Source organism: Paramormyrops kingsleyae, chromosome 3 (assembly GCF_048594095.1).
Source record: "Paramormyrops kingsleyae isolate MSU_618 chromosome 3, PKINGS_0.4, whole genome shotgun sequence".
NCBI lineage: Eukaryota > Metazoa > Chordata > Actinopteri > Osteoglossiformes > Mormyridae > Paramormyrops > Paramormyrops kingsleyae.
The window spans coordinates 3,599,083-3,623,652 of NC_132799.1; the positions used below are offsets into that span (position 1 = coordinate 3,599,083).

At 43.6% G+C, this 24,570-nt stretch overlaps 2 protein-coding genes across 7 annotated transcripts in view; both read right to left on the minus strand.

The window, feature by feature from the left end:
* Positions 1-8,579, minus strand: cfap36 (cilia and flagella associated protein 36). Of its 5 annotated transcripts, none has more exons than XM_023828155.2 (12): positions 8,238-8,579; positions 7,582-7,646; positions 6,569-6,670; positions 3,900-4,014; positions 3,419-3,506; positions 2,326-2,449; positions 1,967-2,056; positions 1,739-1,841; positions 1,467-1,639; positions 1,183-1,338; positions 596-691; positions 1-430 (listed from the first exon to the last, which is right to left on the minus strand). In XM_023828155.2, the coding sequence occupies exons 1-12, from the start codon at positions 8,338-8,340 to the stop codon at positions 347-349; spliced, it is 1,299 nt and encodes a 432-aa protein (XP_023683923.1). In that variant the 5' UTR covers positions 8,341-8,579; the 3' UTR covers positions 1-346. The 5 variants fall into 5 exon arrangements, with proteins under 5 accessions (XP_023683923.1, XP_023683922.1, XP_023683926.1 ...); XM_023828154.2 differs by having other exon boundaries at positions 2,308-2,449; XM_023828158.2 differs by lacking the exon at positions 1,967-2,056.
* Positions 8,580-9,391: 812 nt separating this feature from the next.
* The window catches only part of pld5 (phospholipase D family member 5), a 46,753-nt gene continuing 31,574 nt past the window's right edge, over positions 9,392-24,570 (minus strand). For both annotated transcript variants that reach the window (XM_023828151.2, XM_023828152.2), the window contains exons 3-10: positions 22,425-22,608; positions 20,916-21,024; positions 18,311-18,438; positions 15,852-16,049; positions 14,301-14,437; positions 13,447-13,612; positions 13,074-13,164; positions 9,392-12,894 (exon numbers count right to left, since the gene is read on the minus strand). In XM_023828151.2, the coding sequence (XP_023683919.1) occupies positions 12,626-12,894; positions 13,074-13,164; positions 13,447-13,612; positions 14,301-14,437; positions 15,852-16,049; positions 18,311-18,438; positions 20,916-21,024; positions 22,425-22,608 (1,282 nt within the window). In that variant the 3' untranslated portion in view covers positions 9,392-12,625. The remainder of the gene's footprint in view (positions 12,895-13,073; positions 13,165-13,446; positions 13,613-14,300; positions 14,438-15,851; positions 16,050-18,310; positions 18,439-20,915; positions 21,025-22,424; positions 22,609-24,570) is intronic.

Genomic DNA, 24,570 nt, shown 5'->3' on the forward strand with positions numbered 1-24,570 from the left:
TACCATGGCTTGGTGGTTTTATCCATACACTCACAGTCATTTGAGAATTAAAGGGAGTGATTCGCTTTACAGTCTGTACTTCTTGTACTGTAATCCATCAGGCATCTGTGGTTTAAACAGATCTCTATTGCAGCTAGAATATAAAATTAACAGCATACAGGTCGTTTGTACAGAACCAGTAAGTTAGTTGACTAGCTATTGAATACTGCATTTGTACATTTGAGAAGCACACTGTTCCTCTGGACTTGAGCACCGCATCCAGGAACACACACTGCCTGAGGTGGATTTCCAAGGTTCCTTTGGAACAAAAAAAAGATTGTCCTTCCGGGGAAAAAATACATACAGCTCACTTCTTGATAACCTCCTCCTTGAGTTTCTCTGCCAAGTGTTTCCTTTTTTGGAGCCTCTTCCTCTCTTCTACCGAGACCTCCTTTCGAGAAGGGAAACCAAGGTCAAGGTCACGACATGAGCAATTTGGCCAATTCACCACAAACATGCACACGTTAAATAACCACTTTGTCTCCTAACTCTGTGCTCACAAAAGGGGACAAGCAGAGCTGGGGGGGGGGGGCACTTCACACACAGCCTGCATCACCTTTTTCTTCTGTACCCCCTGGGGTGACCCCATGGTGCACGAGACTGTCTCGTCATGCCCAACATTAGTGCTAACATTCTTGGTGGGGACGTTGGCCTGGCCGCATGCAAATAGGAAAAAAAAGCTTGTGAAATGAAATGACCAAGGGAAGTGTTTACATTAAAAACAGCCATAAATATTGCATTAATACTGAGTGGTCACTGTTGAAATGGTTGGCGTGTTGTGTGCTGATCTATTTTCTCATTTTAATCAATTCAGGTAGTTTCGTTTTCTCAGTAATGGAACAGTGAAAGCACAGCATTTTAATGTTCCATCTGAACATCAATGTACATTTCCCCCCCATTAACTTTATGTACAAGGCACCCCTACCACTACAAAAAATTACTGCTTTGAAAACAGAGTAGCAATGTAGCTCAAATTGGCTGAAAGACACAAATGCAAGCAAAAACTGCTCTGTCCAATATCCACAGCATAGGGCTTTAAAGTGTTCCAAGTCTGCTGCTGCTTTTGACCTTCATGGTCACTACCCTTGTTGACGCTCCTAAAAACCGTGGGAATTGCCTGTCAGGCCCTGGAGGGTACAGTACCGGTGGGCTGGGCGCTGGGCTTGGGCCAGTTGGGTTCTCCTCCGGTGCAGCTGTTTTCGGCTTCTGCTCCTTCTTGAGGGCCTGGAGCTTGTCCCTTTGCTGCCTCAGGTATTGCGCTCTCTGCTGGAGCTGGTCCTGCTGGACCACCGTCAGCTCCTACATTTGATACGGACACAGACAGATGGACGCGGCCCCTGAAGGTCAGCCGGGTCTATTTACAGGGGTTGTTAACTCGTTCCCATGAGGATGAAGGGCTAGTAGTTAAACTGATGGGCAGGTCTCACCGTAAACGGCTTGGAAATGCCCGCCTCCCTGCGGGCCTCTTCCAGCCAGGCCTCGGCGGCCTGCTGGCCCACTTTCTCCTTGAGTTCCACCTGCGGCGGCGGCGTTGGAAGCTCCACGCCCTTCACTGGAACCCTGACGGCAGGCAGCACCTTGGGGCTGGGACCGCCCTGTCCTGTAAGCCACAGTGAGAGTTACCTGCATGTTCACAAGGGCTACAGGGAAAGAACAGGGGGATGCAATGGAAGAGTCACATGAGGGAAACCTTGGTTACCTGGAAGCATCTTGGCTGGGGCAGTAGGGCTGACTGTGGCCTGGCTCTTCTGCACACCATGTTCTCTGCAGGCCTCGCCATCTTGCTTCTTCACAGGCAAAACCTGAAATCAGAGTCCTGGTGGTCACAATATCCTTTCCAGAAGCGAGCATTTTCACCCTGTATCACAGAATACATAGATCCCCCTCCCTAAGTCTATTTCACAAGTATCCTAGACTAGCAAGTTACCACTGCGGTGCCATTGGTGACAACGGTGTCTTGGATCTGTACACCACCCACCACCTTGGACCTGCCTCTGTTCCCCTCCGTCACCCCCACCTTTGGGAGTTAAAGGACACCAGCAGCTCAGCCAGCACCCCAAACGGTACCCCAAGGAAAAAATGTCAAGGAACTTCATAGCAGATTCTCCAGAAAAGTTAATCCCTGATATCTGGCAAGGAAGGGAATCCAAAATCCAAATCCTATCTCATTGATTTTCTTAAAAAAAAAGATTAGCCAGAGATTAGTTTAATTCCCAAATATCAAACTTTGAAGTTATATTGTGCATTTTTTAAACCATGGCAACACACTGGCTCTGCTTGGTGGACCTGCTGCTCCGCGTCTGCTGGCCCCCCGTCTGAGCTGCCCGTGGAGGTCGAGCCGAGCTCCTGCTGCTCCTCCTTCAGCATGACCCTACGTGCCAGCTCCAGATCGTACTCCTCCTTCGACCTCCTGCAGGGGGTATGAGAGAAAAATGGGGGCCGCCACACACTCCTGGTCTGACATTCGAATGGAGCAGGTGTGAAATCTAGTACAGGGGGGTGTTCTGTCAAGCAGGATCTCTCAGTTAGCTGGGTTAACTTAAGCCAGAAGTTAGGATCATCCAGTAAAAGTTTAGGTGGTAAGCATTTTAGGGCTGTCACTCGATTATACCGATAATTGAGTAATCTACAGATTAACCTGATGATTGAGTAATCATTTATATAAAATAAATACATGGCAATTGGTGTGAGGCAGGGCCTTGTGAAATATTGTAACAACACTTTGTATAGTTCAGTACATAAACGGATCCAAATCATATTACCCAATCAGAGCCAAATCCAAGAAAAGCACAGCAAATTTACTTAATATCTAAAACCTGAATATTCTCCATCAACCAAGTGTTGATTTGAAGAAAAAAAAAATATCAATAATCAATAATATAACATTCATATACAGACGAGGTGGGGAAAAAAAAATCTACAATCATTGAGAAAATGGTTTTGTCACAGCCCAGATGAAGATGGAACCTTAGAGCTCTTTTACGGGTTTAAAGTGTGACGTTACACTGACCTCACACAGGAAATCTGATGTGAGCGAAGGAGACCAAAACGAACCCTGACCTGGGGAGACCTACAGTATCAAACTCCACGTGTAGAGCAAGCGCTGGTTACAAACCCAATTAAAACACACAAGTACACACACACAGGAGTCCCATCAAGCTCATTACAAGGCGAACCTCTGCAGTTTCCAGGAAAGGAAACTATGGGCCAGCAGTCATTCCAAAACCGTCCCTAAAGCATCCAACCCAACGTCACTCACACGCTGCACCATTAGGCAGACATGGCATCAAAGTGAGTCTGAGCCAAAAACAAGCCGCTTTGCTGTGGCTGCACACGCTGGAACCTAAATGGTAGCTGACATGATGGCCCAGCCACTCACTTCAGCACCTCCTGGAGGATCCTCAGCTCCTGCTGCTCCAGCTCACTCACCACATCTGTCCCATCTGTCAGACACTCAGGCAGGGCACCTGCAGGGGGGGGGCGGGAGACAGGACAGGAAGACAGAGCATAAAACCCTCTCTCGCTGGCCCCCCAAGGCCTATTCAAAACCCTGCTATCTGAAGGACCTCACTGAAGTGCCAGAGTTTCTCCTATATTCAGAATTTTAATTTAATGATACTTAAAATCACTGTAAATGAAAGGAGGTTGGTACATCTTAGGCAATATACTGCAGTCACATGGCACTTGTGCAAAAGAAACTCAACACTTAATGGAGGCTGATTTTAGCAAGAAGTCCTAAACACCCCTTTCACTTCCATGTGTGTTGCAGTCGTAACTCCATAAGGTGTAATATATGCGTGTAAATGACAGTATCTCTGAATAGGCTAAGAGGTCACATGGAGAGGGGACACTGCGGTTACCGTTCCTCTCCTTAATGACCCGCAGAGCCTGCAGCTGGAGCTCCACGTTCTTCTGCACCATCAGGGAACGGAACATCTGGAAGTCGTCTGTGGCCAGCACAGGCTGGAACACCCCCTGCGGGGAGGTGGTAATGGTCAGCAGGCAAGGTTCCTGTGTGCACCAGCTGCCCACCAGCTGCCCACCAGCACCTGGGCCGACCAGACCTGCACCTCCCCCTCCAACAAAATTCTCTCTCGTTGACACAACATCCAAACAGCAAAACTCTGGTGGGTAAATGTTGTTGAATCTGTATACTGGTCCAGGTATGCATGAAGGAGAAATCCACCGCCATCACATAGGATCAGTTTCAGTAATTCAGTAATCTTGAGACCAGGCAGCTTTAATTCACTCTGACTTTAACAGGCTGATGTCACGGTGACTCGCTGGACTTCCCAACCTGTCGCAGTGATCCCTATGCCATTTGCTTTGCTGGCGGATGGCCTGAACTGGCCCCGAATTGGGCCATCTGAGCTCCCCCCCCCCCCATGCCTGTGACCTGGTTCCTGCACCTTACAGTAATTTAATCACTTCTATAGGCTTTTCCCAGGCCATTAATGTCCCTGGGACAGGGCTCTGAGCTCACCTCAGAGGAGCCATCGCAGTACAGGCCTAACCCAATTCAATTCAGACTGATGATCCCCCTCCTGTCCACAAGTTTAACTGCCTCGCTCCTCTTGAGTTATGAAATAAATGGTGTTTTGCGGAAACATCACTGCCATTCACAAATTGTCTTGAATTTTAACAAATCCACTGAAAAAAAGTATTACTAATAGGTAACAGCATAGATTTGTAACCATATGTATCCTCAACATTGTTAATAAAGGGAACAAGACAGAAAGTTTAAATTTTAACAAATCTACTGCTTGCCTACTTAACCAGCCTACGCACGACAAACATTTTTACTCTTTTGCTGTTTAAAGGGCACTTTATGCAAATGGTGTATCCTTACAGGATATTTTTAGTAAATAAGCACTTCATCTTCTGCATAACCACAACCATCTCCAATCCACCAGTGCAGTCAGTCTATGGCTTAAAAAAAGAAAGATGCACAGACAGGGTGTGGATTAAAACTGGTTTTCAAGGTCTCCCACACTGTCCCACTGACATCATCTCAGACGAGGAGTTATACCGCATCCTCAAATATACAAACCACAAAGTGGCGCTACATCTAGAGATACTTTGGTACTAAAACAATGTCACAAGCATTTTTAGGACTTCCTGGAGCGACGTGAATGGATGGACACCACCAATTTTCACACCTAAGGTGGAACCCTCCAGTACAGGAGCTACTGTCCCCCCCCACAATTCCACTGCAATTTTACCATCATCCTTTGCAAACAAATGATGTGACCACTCCAGTGGGCTGGCGGCCACATGGGCAGAGACCTAAAGGTTCGAACTGTAGCCCCCCGTCTGATCCCGTTAAGCTGGAGCGTGAAGGAAAGCAGTGAGGATCCAAATGGCAGCTGAAGCGTCAGACCCGTAAAGGAGCAAGCTGATAATAGCATAGGGGTGTTAGTGTCCCTCCCCGACCTCCATCCATAACCACCCAGGGACCAGCCCCTCCGAAGGGACCTTACACTTCACTGAGGCCGGTATATTACATGCCGCTGGTTAGCCGAAGCTAAATACAAAGCAAGTCAATTTTACCCACATGTAGTAACGGATTTTTATTTTTTTTAAGCAGGGTGATGCAGGTTAAGCACCTTGCCAAAGGCTGCTGCAGCAGGGCCAGTTCTGGGATTTAAGCCAGTAACCACTGGAAATTGGCCAGCAGGTGGCATAGTGATTAAAATTAGGACTGCCAGAGTAGGCAAACCACTGGAAGCGCTGTCTATTTATGTTTATTCAATTTCCTTTAGTACTGAGAGCATTTTAATATCTTTCGTCCTTGTATTTAACAACAAAAAAAAAAGTGTCGGACTTTAATTTCCAAAAAGTAGCGCCACAGCACCAACGTACGTCGTTCTACCGAGTTTAGCCACAATATCTACTATTTTATCGCTTCCATGATTTACTACAATAGCATGTGGCGCTCCACTAACTGAATTTAATAAGCATAAGGATTTGCTGAATTTACACAGATTACTAACTTTTGGGCATCACAATACGCATCTCATTAATAATTCAGGCAAACTGTTAATCTGCGTATCGTACTGTGGGCGGAAATGTCCGTATGGTGCCGAAAGCTGGCGTCCGTCATCTGAGGTGCTGCTATGACGGACGCTTTGCTGTCAAAATAGTCGTTCCTCACAGCCCTAATTAAAATTTCCAGGTATCAATGACTCATTTCCCCTCACCGCAGCACAAAAATGCATCATAAAATGCTGGGGAAGATGGTGGCGCAGGAGGTAGTCCTATCGTTCGGCAACTGGAAGGTTGCAGGTTCGAGCCCCGGGTCTTCCTGACCCCATCAAAGTGTCCTTGAGCAAGACGCTGAACCCCAAATTGCTCCCGGTGTGCAGGTTGGCGCCTTGGATGGCAGCCTCCACCACCGGTGTATGAATGTGAGTGTGGATGGTGAATGTGAGGCATGAATTGTAAAGCGCTTTGAGTACTCGAAGGAGTAGAAAAGCGCTATATAAAATGCAGTCCATTTACCATCATAGCAGCAAAGATGTAAGCTCACCTGAAGTGCTTTGGATTTGGCATAGGGAGAGGAGCATGCTTCGAAGAACTGCTGCTCGTTGATCCCGACCTCCTGCATGTAATTTTCCAGAAGATTCTCAACCTGAAGGAAAAAAAATATTTTATACACACACACACACACACACACACACACACACACACACACATACATACACAAGCAAAAACAAAAGAATCTTTTGGCACAGAATTACTGGTGAAATTTATGGACAAATTACATGTTACATACAAATCCTAAATTCGAGATTCCTGAACATTACAAACTCAAAATGAACAGAAAGTGTCAAGAAATTTAGCGGACACTAGAGGGTTTGGTCATTCTGCAATGTTATACACGCAGAAAGCTTAATTAACGCTTAGCCAAATCGCAGAAGATTCACTCTGGACGCCTGCAGTATATTCCTGTGTCTAGTGGTCCAATTTCAACAAGGAAGTGATAGTTTAAGAGGCTTTATTTCAATGTTACAAAGCGCCACAAAGAACAACGAACAAGAGTTTCTACAAAACATAATACTGCACCAGTCAAGTCGGATACCCACAATGCTTTGCTCTCACTTCTACTCCACTCTATGTTTAAAGATGCTGCTTAAGTTTTTTCGCACCAGCTGAACATTTTCAATTAAAAGCGTTTACAAGTCTTCACTACAATGCTGCTGAGCAGCCCTAACTCCGACTGCTGATATCGAACACTCGAATCTTATCAAATGCACTCATTTAATAAGTGAGGAACTGTTTGAGATACTGACATGTTGTGAGGGCAATTTCGTTTCCCAGGCAGCTGCAATGTAACCAAGCATGTAAACACGGACAGCTGAGTGACACCATTGTCATCCGTCACAGATTGCTGTCACTTTGCTCTTGAGATGACCAGTAAGCACATATTCCCAGCTGTCTCTTTGTTCTGTGCTGCATGACTGTCCATGCCTTTCCCCAGTAAAGAGGGGAGCGTCCGCTCACCATACTGCCATCTGACAAAAACTACAGACGTTTACTCACCAGTTGCTTATACTGCTGGTGGATTTCTGTGTAGGTCAGTTTATTTTCATCTTCGTCATCGAAAACTGGCAGAAAAAAAACAACTGTTAAAACATGCCGATGAAGCGGTACTCCCGTCATAAGATTAGCCAAAAACATAAATGCATAAAAACAAACAGTGCAGAATCACACGGCCTTGTAATCCCATATACTAACAGCTTTTACCAAACGAGGCGTGTTGGGCCAAGAGCTGCTCGATTATAAATATCATTCCACCATTAAAAAAATTCAAAAACATAGGGCTAACAAAAATAATGTTGGATTGTTTGTCAGTAGAGCAGTCTAGTGCTGTACCGCTGTGCATTAAAAAAGGATCAGAGTCGCTGATTTACCTCGTTAAAATTTGAGCATCGAACGGGCATCGAAAGAGACCTATTCCGCTTGTAATTACTATAGCTAATTACCCACCAATTCAGCGACTTAGCCAAGGGCAAGCAATCTGGCTAGCTAACGTTACTGGGAAATTAAATTTAATCAAGCAATATAGACAAATGTGGAAATCGCGGTACATTCAATCACCAGCGGGTTGCATACGGCGTCCACCATATGTAACGACAATGCATTTTGGGTTTGACCCTCCAGACACACCGAGCAGGCTCACCGGACCCTCGTCTCACCTGTGCATTTGTTCTCCATGAAGTCAGTGACCGGAATAACCCACTCAGGACTCCCCAGATACCCGGCGATGCTCTCCAAAACCCACTCGCTATCATCGGCCATGTCTCCCCCTCAAAAAACACACCTATGTCGCACTTTCTTACAGTCAGGAAAATTTCTGCACACCCGGTTGTCTTTCCTTTTGATGTCCCGTAAAGAAAAGAAAAGATAATTGAACGAAATCAGGCATTTGTCGTCAGGTTGGCCGCTAACCGCGCTCCTCCGTGCTGCGGAAGGACTGAGATTGGGAAAATATGCAAACATGTATGACGGACCGCCCCGATGGATCGACTCCTAATCGGCTGCTATGGCAACACTTTACGTCAGAGGGGCGTGCGGTGTCCGAGGATAGACAGGCAGGCACCTTAACCTGCGAGTGCATCGAAGATAATCCAATTGGTCAAAGGAGGCTTTGTTACTTTTCAATTAAAATAAAATGAGCATTGCTTTTTTTTCTTCAGAAAAGTACATTTAAAAGAGTATCAGTTGGTTTGATTAGCGAGATGCAAATGAACAATGTTATACCCCACAGTTGCATATTGTTACTGATAATTAGAGGCGAAAAACTTCATAGGTGAAATACGGAAATAACGAATATGATTGATATAACGTTTCGTTCAAAGGGTGTTGGAACAAAGTGCATCTTTTATATTGAAAACCATTAACAACACGGGTGTAACATGCTGTCCAGTGTGCAGCCCGGGATGGGATCCAGGTCTCCCTCGTGACCATGTACTGGATAGGCAGTTGGAAGACGGAACAATGGATGCACCTACTGTACAGTCCTAGATATACAGAGCATTTTGTTAATAGCAGTACACATGTGAGCCTATTCCATGCATATGGTAAGTGAGGACAGGCAATTAATTCAGTAGGCCTAGTTGGTCAGGGTAATGCACGGATTTAGTGGTCAGGTTAAGCTAACAGGTCACTCAGCATGACTAATCTGGCATGATGCACCTTCTCTAGAACTTTCACAGGACAAGCTCAATGTTCCTGACATCACTGATTTCAATGTCAGCAAAAGGAATAGAGTTTGTTCTAAATTGAATGGACACAAATCTGTAAATCTGTATATAAAAAATTCACAATAAAACCACAAACACCGAATATGTATCTTCATATATATCTTTTTTAATTAACAATAGAAATGAAATTTGTCAGGTTTTTTTCCTACACACTTTTATTCAATAAATAAACATTCCTTTGCATTCTTAAATAAAAACAAAGCCAAACAAAAAAGTCAAAGGCAAGCCATGCAAAGGGGAGCATGCCAAGGTAGAGAAAATGTGATTTTAAAAATAGTAATTCATCTATTATAAAGCCGATACAATGCATAGTAATAAATTAATCTAGATTTTAGTAATCTGTTTCGCAAACTAATATTTTATACATACAATAGCAAGTCTTTCATTGTAACGCCCTCATACTCCACTTGGTGGCACTACAGTAAAATAATGGAGTGGTTGTCTTCAACTTTCACTGCTCGAACTGTAATTCTGCAGAAAAGTTGTTTTCATTAAGCAAACATGTTTCCCTAAATATTTCATACACACAATGCCAGCATTCATCAGTTAGATTACATATATAAATCAGTGTAAAGCAGACCAGCAGCTGCTGACCAAAAGACAATTGAATGCCACTCATTTGTATAAGATCATTCGGCGTATGATTATGTTTAAAAAGACCTGGCAGATAGTCACAGAATTAGACAATTGTACAGCGCATTCTGTGTAATTTTCATTTTTTTTGGACAAAGTATAATTTGCTGATATTCACTTGACTTAGTTCAATTTTCATACATCTCCGTGTAGGTAGTACGGATATTAAGATACAGAATCTCAATTGCAAAACTCTTGAATTTCTTGGCATGCTATTAGTACATAAGATCATATTTTTGCCTCTAGGTGGCAGTAACAAATCATATTTGAATACGCCATACTGGACAACAGCCGATTTGAAAGAACTGCAGCTTGGTTCTGTACATCAGGTAAACGTAGATGCTCGTTCAGTGGCATCCAATAGAAAATAAAATGGCCGAGTAGCTGTAGATAACATTCAGTTAGCTGGAATGTGTTAGAATGCACTCTAAATCGCTTATTTTTCACGCAGGCACAAAAGTTCTACCTAGCTGGCAGCCTTTTTTTCTTTCTTTTTTAAAAAAAATACATTGAGGATCCCAACGTGTAGCTGGACGACACTGACTTGGGTAAATGGGAATGTAGTTTCACACACCTGTCAGTGACTGGATGGCTGTTAGCCCACAAAGAACCGCAGAGTGCTGGCTAAGCTGCCTTTGCGAGTGACAGCTGCGAATGCTATTTTCTGTCCGCCTGAACTTTGGTTTAAAAAAGCATTTTAAACAGAAAAGGAGTGAGCTCCTTTAAAACATATCTATGCACATCTACAATTACATCCATGTCACCCTCACCATTAGAACCAGTCCGTCTGGCCCTCCTGATTACAGATAATACATGTATTATTTGATATAAACACACATGCATCAAAAATAAATTTTAAAGTAACATCATATATTGCCATAATAGTTCCATAACATAGCAGCCTCAAAAGTATTGAAAAGGGCAAGCTAGTCAGATTACAAAAACAATCAATGAACTGGCAGGAGCAAGCAGTAGGGTGACATCTAATTTAACTAAACGAGTAAAGGGTCATATAGCAGCGATTCATGCATTCAGGCACACATCTGATATTGGTCCTTGTCTCTGGCTACATGACCATGAAAACATGACGCCCTCCATACTTTTCACCATGAAAAACTGTGGTTGATCCATCTGATGAATGTGGCTCTTGAAAAGTGATGGAAAAGTATCTTCAGATTCGTACAAAAAATATAAAACATGAGGCTCAAAATTACTGCACAAATACCAATAATGCTCAGTAGAAAATCATTGTTCTTGCCGTACTTCTTGCATACAAAAAAATGCTTTTATTACGATATATAATAAATATCAATATGCAAACATGCAGGTCCGAATGGATCACGATTGTTTTCCTTGAAGATAAGTTAAGAAAAAAATGCACCTTCATGTTTGTCTTTAACCAAATTCCGAAACAAGAAATCAAGTTGTAAACTGGATTCAGTACTATGACAAATGCCATTGTAATATTAGTGCAGAAGCCACATATGGAAATGAATGAAAATGTGTCTTCGGAAAGATAGAAACTGATTTACCTTTAATAACACTCAATACCTAATGAAAAATTAAGTAACATAAATGCCTTATAATTATCAAGATTAAGTTTTAAAATGTTTTGACTTGACTTGTGCCATCTGTTTTTTTAAGCGGTTGTTTTTTTTAAGGAAATAGACATGAGGAATTAAACAGCTCTTCATAGCCAATTGGTCTGGTACGTTCATAATATCACAGGACCACGTTGGTTTAATTCATACACTACTGCTGGGGAAATTAGACATTGTGGGGTGTGTATTACTGTTTAATGTCAGGTTAAAGCAAAGTAAGGTTAGGATAAATTCAGGCCATGTTACTGAAGAAGGCCTGCTTTTGTTATCTGCTTAACATTAAAAATGTCTGGCAAACATCCCTACAACACACCTGTAGCAATCAATATTGAAACGAGTAGTAAGGCAAATGGTAGGCAGTGAATAAACATTCGTACAAAGAAGGGTGGATCCTAACATAAACTATTCAGGATAAATGTCATAAGCGTACAAAGGGCTAATTAGTCAGGAATCGATTGCCTTTACAACCACTTTTATTTGATCAGGTGTTTTTTAGTGAAAAATCCACTGTCAGACCAAACCTCCCCTTTCACTAATTTAATCTTGACAACAAAGGGGTCTTGGGGATGGAAAAGCACTTTACTTTGTTTATTACCCAATGCTTTCTGCCTGGAAATATTAACACTTCAAAAATTGGATCTGCTTAGAGCACCGTTGATGAATCTCAAACTAAAATTGTATTTTATGCAATAATGGCAGACCTGTTCCGTTATTTGAAATGGTTCTTTATATTGAATTATAGCTGTTTAATGAACAACTTATTACTGAATCTGTGTTACATGTCAAAAAAAGTTTGATTCCTAAGTGAATTTTAAACTTAGGAAACAAATAAACCATCTTAAATGCCCTTCTTTGGTTTGTCAAAGAGAACTCTGGTTTTATTATTTAATTTTGAAATGCTTCATTAAGGGCAAGGAAAACATCACAAATCCTCCTAAATTAAGCACGTCACTGAGCTATTAAAATAAATTAATCTTGTGTGGAAGTGGGTTTTACAGAGTGGTCTTATGTATGAACTTTCAGGATGGTTTTTGCTCTCCATGGCCTGTAGACACTGGCCACTGGCGTGTGATTAAAAGCCAGGGATCAGAGAGAAGCGTTGCTGGTGTCTCTGCCCTCCACGACGTCCATCTGGGCCTTGAGAGCGACTGGCTGGCCAGCTCTGGGTTTGCCACACTCGGGGATCTTGTTGGCCTGCAGGCTCTTGGTGTGGCGGGAGTACCAGTCCCTCTCAAAGGCCGCTTTCACCTGCTCCACGATGGTGGTGTTCCTCTCCTCCACTCCCTCTGGCTGGCTGATCACTAGTCCTACACCCGCGTTGTACAGAAACTCATTCCCCACCCAGTCAAAGTTGCCTGAAGGACAAAACCGTATATCTCTGCACTCAGTCCATCAAGACATTAATTCACTTTTATTTAGGCACATATAGACAAGCAGCTTCCACCTTAATTATGTTTTTATTCAAATATTTATAAACCAGTAAAACCTTCAGGAGTTTTTAATCAATATGCAAATAAACACACTAAGTACTTACCTATATACACTGAGCTATCAGTCACCATGAACTTGTTGTGATTAATTCCAATTTGGGTACCATCCTTCTGTTCCCTGGGATTAAAGAATTTCTGCACAAAAGCAGAAATACAAGGGGTTTAAATTATATGGGTGCTCTGTGAGATCTGCTAAAAACCAGGAATCACCAAGACATATTCTAGGCAGCAAGCTGATTTTTGATAGCACTGAAACCCACTAGACGCTACATAATGGCATGAAGCTGAGATTAGTCAAGGTCTAGAACGGGCAAGGACACGCTACACACTCTGACCGCTCTGCCTGAGTGTCTCTCGCATCGGCAGAGGAGTTACTACAAGCATACAAAGGCTCCAGTAGCTTTCGGGCCCACTCACCACCTGCAGTGTGCAATTGGCCATCTCCATGCACAGTGTCTTCAGGGACCACACAAAGTTAAAGGTCAGGGGGTGTGTCTGCTTCGAGCAGCTGATCAGGAGGCGCACCTTGATGGCTCTCAGGATCAAAGCTTCCCGGAGCATCTCGTCGATACGCGACCAGTATCTGTCACGTGAGACGAGAGCAAAGCAAGAAGGATGGGGATATGAACATAAGACAAAAATGTCAGGATGAAGATGACCTTTTACTTGGGCTGTAAAGGTTACTATAGAAGTGCTTGTTGTAATTAAGCAGATATGGACACAAAAATATATTCATCATCCCATAACCACTGTATCAATGCAGGACTCCAGGAAACTATTGCAGGTTCCCGGAAGCACAGTGCGCAAGACGGAAGAGACCATGGACCCCAGGCCATTACAGGATGCACAGACACACGCCACAGTGGCAAGAAATGAGAGAAAAGCCCCACAAGGGCCGGACTATGGGTACGCAGTACTCAGTGCCCCAGGGCAACAACACATATGATATCACGTCAGAAAGAAACAGAGCTGATTGGTGGCTCATGAAATTCAGAAATACATCCAAGATAGGGAAAGACATTTGTGAGTGGGACCAGGGGGTGGAGGGTGATGGGGGGGGGGGGGGGTAATGGGGTATCGCTCTGCTTGATGTGGTGCCCATGGGATTGTGGCCAAATGCCCATATGGTTTATCCAGCACAGGGGAGAACATGCAAAATTCAAGCACGCTAAGAAACTGAACCCAAAACCCTGTAGATGTTGTACTATGACACAAAATATGCACACAGGCAGGCGATGAATTATGGCCTCGGAAGTAGATTCCCTGCCCACCTGTACAGGCTCCTGTTGATGAGTGGCAGGTAATCGGTGATGGATATGTAGATGAACCGCTTGGCCTCCTGGATTACATGGGATATGGCGTCAATGTCTCTGGTCCGGTCTTTGGGGCAGAAAGCATCCGGGGAGCTCTGTGGTAGAACGACCCAGCAGAAGGACAGTGGTGACACAGCTTGCATCACTTCTAGTCCTGGATCAATTCAAGTCTGTGGAGCCTTTCTTCAGTCCTGTGGAACACATGCTCCCTCCACAACATCTGCCCAGCGTAGAGAACACAACTCTATGGGACACAGGATGGAACCTAATTCTGCCCATGGCTTTGCTGGAATAAGCAGGTTATGATGATGGGGATTGTGCTGGTTGAGTAAACGCTGCCTTGATTCCGCTGAGCCGCAGTGCTGATGAGTGTGTCACATGTTTATGCACCTCCAATAGGATGAAAGAGGTAAAAAACATACATTTTAAAAGCGAATTAAGCTGAATCAGACCTCGACACATCTTTCCAAATGACGCTGCATCTTTTTGCATTTAAGACATTACCACAGTAGCACGTTTTTAGTTGAGTTCCCTTCTGAAAGTGACGATATACTTGATGGCATCCTCCAGCTACCTCATCAGTTAAGAATGAATATTTATGAGGCAAAGTCTGATACTTCACAGAATCTATAAAAATATGAAATTTAGCAAGTTTAGAAAAACACACTTTCTCCTCTACATACTGTAAGATCAACAATATACTGTCCTTGAATGAGTCTAACATGCATTCATCTACTATTGTACTGGCAATGAAATTGGCATAGATATACAATATAGTGATAGAAAAACAACTTTGATGTCATTGTATGCCAAAGTCTCCGTGAATAAACATTTTCAGAGGAAAAAAGGCCAAGAAAAAAAATGTTAAATATGAAATGGCTAACAGGGAGATTAACTACTTGGTTTCTGGTTCCTGGATGAACTGAGACAGACTCGACTGTCAATCCATAAACAAGAGTCCTTCATCATGATCTATGTATGGAAAAAATGTCTTTCACTGAACTGAGAACGCAAAAAAATATCTATACTCTCTGAGGGTCAGGTGACCAGGGCTTCACGTGCTCATTAGATCCACAAACACAGAGAACACATGCAAGCCCTCTGCATGGGACCAGGGCAGGGATCCACTCTGCAACCAAGGGTGTGACAGCCAATGTACTGTCTCGTGTAAAAGGATCATTCCAAATTTAAATTTTAGTGGGGATGAAAAAATGCGAGTGGAATTATCATCCCAAGAAGACATCTGTGAAGTGAAGAACTGAACTAAAGAATTAAAGAGAGATAACATTCTCAATGACAGTTATGTGCGGCGATAGCGGCACCTGGAAGACAGAGCACCTCATCAGAGTCACTACACTGGCAAAAAGCCCCAGTGTCTGACCTCCGCCTGCTCAGCCACTCTCTGAAGTTACCGTGGTCACAGTGCTTCCTGTAACCCTCCAGAAATAAAGGAGACAAAATCCAGTTTGCTGGCCCACACCTTGAGATCAAAAGGTGAGAAACACTTACAGACACATAGACCTCAGCCTTGGTGCTATTGAGCTGCAGTTTGAGGACATCGTCCTTGTTGTACAGGCCAGTCAGCCTCTTGGACCAGATGGATGGCAGATAGTCCTTATACTGCAGCTGAGAATACAAGCTGAACACTCTGTGCAGGTCCAGCGCCAGGCAACTGCAGTTGTACAAGACGACTCCAAGCTCCTTCATCTGTGGGGCCAAAACAGAGCACTTCAGCCACTGACGTCAAAACTCGATCTATGTCTATGTATCAAAGGCATGTGTTCCAGACCCCAGACAGGCCATGGTGATTAATGTGCTTGACCTATAGCAAGCTGTGAATTTAAATAAGCTGACAGTTCATCGGCAGGACATCAGGAACAGCTGGAGCTGCAGATACACCAAATCACAACATAGTCTCTCATTAGTGGATATGTATATATTGGACATGAGACCAGTTCCAATAAATCATATGACCTTAAATGTTCCTCGTGTTTTGCCTCAGAGAAAACAATTCCTACATTTCCGGTACAAAATTCCACAGTTCACCGTCCACATGATGGCAAAATTAGTCAGCTGGAATTGGATTTGATTTCACATTTCTCATGTCTACCAGAAATTACTGGCCAGTGATGCATGACTACAATGATATGGATCATGCAGCATCCAATCAAAGGCCTGCATCCTCAAATAAAGCTGAAGTCCAAGATGGACAGCGTGTAGTTCACACTGTGATGTCAGAAGCACAGGGTGACCCCGGGGATATTATGCTGCCAGCCAGAAAGAGGCTGGAGAGACCCAGGGACTCATCAGGCAGGATGTGCAGCATCCTTATAAAAACACTTGGAGTTGCCCTCCTCTCATCGTCAGCCACTCTTGTGAGACCTTGGGTCAGCTGAGCTCCAGACGCTCCCACTGCCTTAAAAAGTAGAGGCCAGTTTTTCCTCTTTTCAGTTTTAATTTCTCTTCCAAAAAGGTATCTCTCAGATTCTTGATGCAGACATTTCAGGGAAAGGGGGAGAGTGACAGGGAGATAAAGAGAGAAAGATCTCCGCTTGCAAGCTGATTAAATTGCATGGTGAGAGAGTGATGGAACAATGGCAGCCACTTTCACGATTCTCTCTCTCTATCACTCCCCTCAGTTTTCAGCCGCACTTCCCATTGCTGCTTGCCCCCCCCCCTCATCTGTCTCTATGGCTCTGGTGAAGATCCAGCACACTTAAATCAGAGCGTGCCCAGGCGGCATTTCAATTTGGAGGCCGTGGAGCAAATAAATTTCTCTGGCTGCGGTGTCAAACCATCTCTGTACGTCATGGCATGGAGACGGCCACGTTGGCTTGTTTGGCTGCCCCGGCCCATGCTGACAGTCGTCGTCTCTCATCTGCCGAGCGTGAAACAGTTGTCAAAACATCCCAGAGAGCTCTGGCAAGAGCCGGCTTAAGGCGAGTACACAGAAATGCAATTTGCGCAGACCGCTGCACATCTTCAAACACACATCACCACATGCACATTCCTCCCACGCCTCTCGGTACCTCTGGCAAGACACCGACCCCTATAACCTTATGAGTCCGTCAGTGCTCCTGCATAAGACCTCCAGCAGTTGGACAGCTTGCATCTTGTCCCCTGGTGGCATACAGATTTGGGCTTGGCTGGTTTTAGCCAGAAGTCTGCTGTAACCCCTACAAACTTCCCCCAAAAACTCATGCCACTGCACTATCCTTGAAGTGCCAAAGTGAAAATGCCAGCCAGCCAGCTTATGTACTCTAAAACTGCAGTCTACTGTGGATAAAACCGTTAATTAGGAAATGGATAACATAAAAGCGTAATGAGTGATACTCATAAAAAACTCGTTGGGTTAGAAATGGAAACTGTATCCTGTGATCCCCTTGTCCCTGTTGACCCAAAGGAGGTTCTGCTTGACGCCACACATGCTGCTTCCTGGACACTCACGTGCAGGGGCGCCGTAAGGGGGAGGAAAGCTAGGACGATTCCAAGGGCCCCTGAGCGACAGGGGCCCTAAAAAATTAGGAAAATAACTGGATTGGTTTAGACTGGGGGGCCTAATATGATATGCTTTCATGGGGCCCAAAATCTCTAGCAGCGCCCCTGCTCACGTGACTCCCACCTGGTCACGGCCCAAGTAGCCCATGACAGCTCAAACAGAGCCGCTCTGAAGTGATGTAAACAGATCAAAGCGCGAAGAAGGCAAGGTCACCCAGGCACCGCGAAGGAGTGCTCTCTGACAGAAGCACTGCTTTCAGGCCAACCGTGACAGGCGACCGGTTGCCTAGCGCCACAGAACACGGAGACGGATGGCGCGAGGCAAGACGGGAGCCACACTTCACCCCGGCAGGTGAGATATTCGGGGTCCATATGTCACCCAAGCGGGCCGTCGGACAGGACTTATTTATGTCACCCGGGTGCAGCGAGGCAGTATCCAGGCTGCAAGTGTGATCGTGGTCCTCAAGTACCTTGGAGAGTGAGCGCCAGTCCATGTTGGCACTGCCGATGTAAATGTGCTGCCGGTCCACGACCCAGAAAGCAGAGTGGAGGCGGCCCCTCGTCAGAGCGCTCATGTTCAGATAGCGCACATCCGCACCTGGCCAGGGAGCAATGGACACTGAGAAGGGAGCAGAGTTCACAAAGCACATCTACGCATATTTAGATAATTCAGATAATTCACAAAGTGAACTAATGCACTTAGACTTTGAAAGTTCATATCATTCTGCTTTTTGTTTTCTACTTAAACTTGAATTGACTGTTGGGTTATTATATAGTGATATTTTGGCTTGTCCGCAGTCAGGCATGAAGAACCAGTACTAAACTTTCTTGAAAACCCGGGGGTAGGTTATCTGCAGCATTTTCAATTAATATACTTATGTTGCATAACATCGCAGCATTGAGCTTTTATTTTTTAGAACATTAAAGACTTTTCTTGTGTGATGATTGATTATTTAGCAAAGCTTAACATTAGGTAATTATTTTCAGCAATTTCAATATCCTTCGTTATGATTCATTTACTAACAGTGGACAAAATAACAGAAACATCTAACAATTTATTAAGGGCCATAAAAGCAGTGAAACCACCTTTTGCCTATAGAACAGCTTCAAACTTGTAAAGCTGTCATACAAGTCATGAACTGCATGTACCGGGATACTGGGCCATTCATTCGAACCTCATTCCTGTCCATGAAGAAGCTGTAAAACTTGCCATAGGTATTTAAATGAAACCACACCTGAATTTGTTTAGGATTTTGAAGGGGGAAATTATCTTGGAACAATTGTCATGAGAGATCACCATTTGCGCCATGGAGTATACCTGCTAGGGCTGGGCAATTAATCTAACTTTAATCTCAAGGAGTTCAAGGAAATCCACTGTTAAAAAGACCGATTTTAAAAAAGTTTAATAAATGCATGATATTTCCAAAGTCAATGAGTAATCGTGCTAAATAATCGTGATCTCAGTATTGACCATAATCGAGCAGCCCTAGTACCTGCTCCTGCAAAATGTCCGCAAACTACTTGACCTTTATATAACCAGGCAAAGTAATCATTAAATCTAATGACTCCCTCAAGATGGCTACCCAAACCAACAGACATTGTAGGTTAGAGGCATCCTTTGACTGTCTCCAAAGCTATACCCAGTAGGAAAAAGGTGAAAGCTGGCTCATCAAACCATATTATCTTCTCCAATGCTCAGGGGTACAGGGCTCCGTACCTCAGTCTATGGAATCAGATTTGTGCCAATATTATAAAGCAAAACTTCTCACTGAAGCAAAAGAAATGTCATCTCAAAAGTAAAATTTATAACTTGCAAACAAATTATTGGTCTTTTGATACTGCGCTCCTTTGTTTACGCGGTAAGTTAGCTAACGTTAATTAGGTAAAAGCTAAATTACATAGCAAAGCTTAACTTTACTTCTAATCTAGCACAATAAAATGTATAGTGTAGCACAAACAACATCAATATTTACACTTTGTTAATCTTGTTGTCGGATCCAGTAAAAATTATGTCCAGTCCTGCTGTTAATTAAAAATGTCTGTGGCACTGACCTGTCAGTCAAAAATTTATTAGCCAATGGGGATGCGCCCCTGAAAAAAAACCCGCCCACGCAAGAAGTTTGTGTTAGAACTGTAAACAAAAAGTCAGACAGCGCAAGCGAGGAAGCTGGCAGCGTAAACAAAGGAGCACATTATCAAAAGACCAATAATTTGTTTGCAAGTTATAAATTTTACTTTTGAGATGGCATTTCTTTTGCTTCGGTGAGAAGTTTTGCTTGATAATATTGGCACAAATGTGATTCCATATGAGTCAGTTATGCGGTAATCTTCAAAACAGTATTTTTACAGTGTTTAGAAGCTATCCTGTTAAATGTCTGCTATCATCTATCTCTGTCGATGAGTCGTGACCACTGTCTTGATGCAGTTTGTCAGAATGAGACATATGTCACCACAGTTTTTGAGAACCTCCAACTCAGGCACCACCTCTTTGCCGCTTATATTCCTGTGGGATGCTTTGGAAACATACATATCAAAGTGCTGATGGACAGACCTCTTTCCAGCTGATACAAACTGCCAATCGGTTTTGCCCATTGGCTGTTAACACTGAAGGGACCTGCCCTGGCTGACAAAAAGGATCTTGACCTGATATCTAATTACGGGACTGATGTCAGAGTGTAAGCCCCCTAGGTCCCAGCATCTACTCATAGAAAGTACCGAATGTCTCGTGTTTTGACGAAATCAGAACCCTAAGTACAGAAATGAAGAACAATGACCAGAGTGTCGACAGTAGAAGCAGGACAACGTCCATCTCAGTGCAACACTGTTTATTACATGCATGTTATGGCACCGTGTTTATGGCATTAAATGAAGCATAAATTATATCTGTAATACATATAAATGTGTTTTTCAGTTATAAATATGAAATCTACAAACACATCTATTGTACATACCAGATTTCCAAATATATTGCAGTGTTTAGCAATTAATGTTCTGGTTCGTCATATGTATATGTAACATCCCGATGGTGCAGTCTGCGGTAATAACCAGGGTTGCTGTCTGCCTGTCCACATTCACCTTTGTTTGACAGTTTCCGCAGCTCTGTGGAATTGGTGAGACCGCTGGCCACTTTCAGGCTGATCTGGTGGGACTTGAGGTCCAGGAGTCGCTGAAACAAATAGTGACCCTGTTGAGAAAAAAAAACCACAGATACACATTCAGGGTGTGTCGATGCCATACTGTACCTTCAGGTGACTTACTGTTCAGGCGACAGAGAGCTGCGATTGAACCGGCGTGCCTTGTGACCTGTGAGACCCTGATTGTGCTTCTCTAGGACTAAAGAAGCTCAACCTAATATTGACAATCCAGACTCAAGGCTTCCCTGGTTAGAGACCCACGAAACAACAAAAAAGACAGCGTGGTCCCTCTTGTGGTTGCCCTGCAGTAATTTGTATCATCAAGCAGATGCCTACAAGGTTGTAGGTGGATAAGAGAGAGCGGTGCTCCACAAAGCTTCTCATGTTACCAGATGAAGGCTGGTGAGGAAGGTATGTACTGTAACAGCAAGTGGGCTGGACCTGGCGTGTTGGGCATTTAGGGGGAGAGTAGTGAGAAATGGGGTAATTAGGTCTTGCAAACTGGGAGAAATGAGTTTTAAAATTTTAATTGTGAGCTAAAACTAATCTCCAGCCACCCAACAATAACTGCAGCAAGGGCTCCACAGTGAGACGTTATAGCCACTGGTTCCCATCATCCTTTATAGTTTCATTACCAAGGCTGATGGAAAAAAAAACCTGCTAAAGGCTTAACTGATTAGGTCCCTACACTGCTGAAGGCCTGAGGTGCAATTTCCATTTGCCCAGCAGCCACCGTGGAATGAGCCGTAGCAACAGGGACACGAGTCTCGTCACCGTTCCACATTTCACGCTGAGCTGCTGCCGTGTTCCCGAAATCGCTCTGCCTTGATTTGGCGGCATCGCTGGTTGTGGACCAGGATGCAGGCCAGGTCTATATGCATACTCAATGTGAGGATGTGAGGGGAAAACACCCAGATGACACGATAAGCCTCTCAGGTTATTTTCAAAATCAGGCAACACCTGTGCGTCGCATGAGGCAGTCAGTGTTATTAGTTAAACTCGAGTGAGCATTTCCCCAAACACTTCCCAGCTGCTCCATTAAAATCGATATCCAATCATGGGTGAGTTCTGTGATGAAATTCATTTCGCAGAAACTACAGTGAATCCAGAAAATGCAAATTTAATACTATGGTCATTTAATATTTACAATGAAATAAAAATAAGAGTTTCAATTACTTTATATCCTTGATGGCAGAGTTGCTGTTTTTTAGGACTTCTAGTCTGCTGACGAGTAAATCCATGAAATCAATGTGGGCGTCTGCCAAGGTGTTTAATTATTGATATGCTGATAACAGTGGCCCTTTGCTTGATTTACAGCAGTCGTTATTCTACTTACACCGCCAACTTAGTCTGCTTGCAACAATCACCTTTTTCAAATCAGGACTGTTGCGGTTTCCTCTTTCTCTGGGTGATCATGGACCCAATTTGGCCCACAGTGGGGGACTCATACCTGTTCAGCACCCGGAAAACCAGACTCGAGGTCCGCTGAGGTCAGGGCCCAGTGGGAAGAGACGATCTCAACTGAGCGGGTGGCCAGGTCCAGGAGTTTGTGCAGACCCACAGAGAGAGGTATGCTGCTTGTGCCATTTTCTGAAAAAGTGATGTCCTCAGGAATATTCTCCACAAGGACTATCCTGTGGAAACACATCGTTCCAGTTTAAAATGTGAAAAAACTAATAATGATTAATGGATGTGTTCTTGTGTTCTGGCATTACATGTGATGTGTCCCTAATGTTGTGTATTATAGCATTTAGCATGCGTCATTAGAGTCACCCACACCCCGAAATGCCACTGATGTCCTTCTAATAAACGGACTAAGAAGGCTTAATATGAGGTTTTACGCTGTTCGACATCATTAGATTACCCCCGGTTTTTAGAGTCTTCATGCAAAGCAGCTGCTGATCTTCAGAATGAAGCGTAGCTCTACTCTCTATGGCATAAATACATAAAGAAATGATGATTTTGAAGAAAAAAAATCTGTCTAGAGGCATTCTGAGATTCTACTATTAGTTTTAAATATGACGTAGTATGATATATGATCCATGTAATATTCTGAATATGCCTGTCACCATGTTTTAATACAGAATCAGATCACATCAGATGCGAGAAAATGCTGAGCTAGCAGGCCAGAAGTGACAAGGATAATGCAATATATTCAAACTCCTGTTAGAACACTGAACAGGCTGAAAATATGGCCTCCACCCGACCTTATGAAACTTCCCTGCTCTTTTTGTTGAATAAGCTTCTTTACTGTAAATACGATCATAAATAAATCTGCCAGTGAAAAAATGGTTTCTACCCATAAAACACCCACCTTCAGTGATAGCAGTAGCTGTAGCAGGTCCAGTTAAACAGCTCATCATTTAAGGAGATGGTGACACCACAAATCTGAACATAACGTTTGATAAACGTATGGTGGCCCGTCTCATAAACAAATTATATTTTAGCATACTGCGCACACAAAACCTGAAGTCTGTTTTCGTTTCCGTGGCCAATGTCATTTCCCATAGGTTTATGCTGCCCTGGAGGAAAGACTGCGGATGCACCCCCAGCAAGATCTCGTAAGCAATGCATAGTCGGTGCATTAGAAAATACAGCGACTGCTTCTTCCTCTCAGGCAGGAAGATGCAGCACGAGGCCCTGTTTTAATCAGACCCTGGTCTATAAAGAAATGAAAGAAAGAAATTTCTGGGAGAAACCAGAAAAACGCTTGGAGCAACTGAATGGCATTTTGATTGATTTAAGACCTTGATTTCCACAGTCAATTAAAGCAAACTATTGCTGTACCTGAAATGTACTTTAATTCCCCCTCATTTATTTCCCTGTCTACATTTTTCAGCAGTTGGAAGAAATTTCGTTATTGCAGCAAGCAAATTGAAATGGACAAACTGCAGGCAAGCTGAACGGCAAGCTAGCTCACAAAAAAACACAATCAAAGCAGATTTGCTGACATGAGGCACTATGCTAAGGAACTGACTGTCCAATAGCTGAGAAACATCCAAAAAATGATTTTCCTTGATACATTAGGCAACAATGATTTTGGAAAGGGGCTTAATGTTAAAGGCCCACTTCCTGTTGTATTTTAAAGTTTTGTTTTGTTAACTAACTGGGTAACAAATAGTGTACTTAATTACCAAGGTGGAGTAATATAATGGCATCTGACTTAGTTTTGCGTCTACAATTTTCCATGCTCTGGAAGACAGCATTAATCAGATCCCTATCCACCCCTCATCATTAGAAAAACATGAACTTTCTGATAGAGGACCAATGCCTCCCGGAATGTCTGGGAGTGTCGCGGACACAGTCACTGGCTCCTGGTCGCTGGGAGACAAGCAGTAACTTCCTGGTATCAGATGTTCTGCAACATTAACATCTCATTAAGTTTTCAATATGCAGCAAGTGGTTCTGGGACTTATTTTTAACCAACTTTCGTTGTCCGGCTGTCTCCACTCAGTTGCTCCGGAGCTCAGTCAAAAATGTATCAGATGGCTATTCTGGCTTGTGGAGTGTTAATACAGCACCTATTTCACTGAGTTGTATGACTGTGTATTTCAACTGTCACAACAAAGCAGATGTATACTTATTATAAATCTCTG

Coding starts and splice junctions, on each gene's coding strand:
- cfap36 (XM_023828154.2), bottom strand. CDS start 8,340: ATGGCCGATGATAGCGAGTGGGTTTTGGAGAGCATCGCCGGGTATCTG. Junction 1,842..1,966: donor TCACCAATGGCACCGCAGTG/GTAACTTGCTAG, acceptor CTCTGATTTCAG/GTTTTGCCTGTGAAGAAGCA. Junction 1,640..1,738: donor CCCAGCCAAGATGCTTCCAG/GTAACCAAGGTT, acceptor TGTGGCTTACAG/GACAGGGCGGTCCCAGCCCC.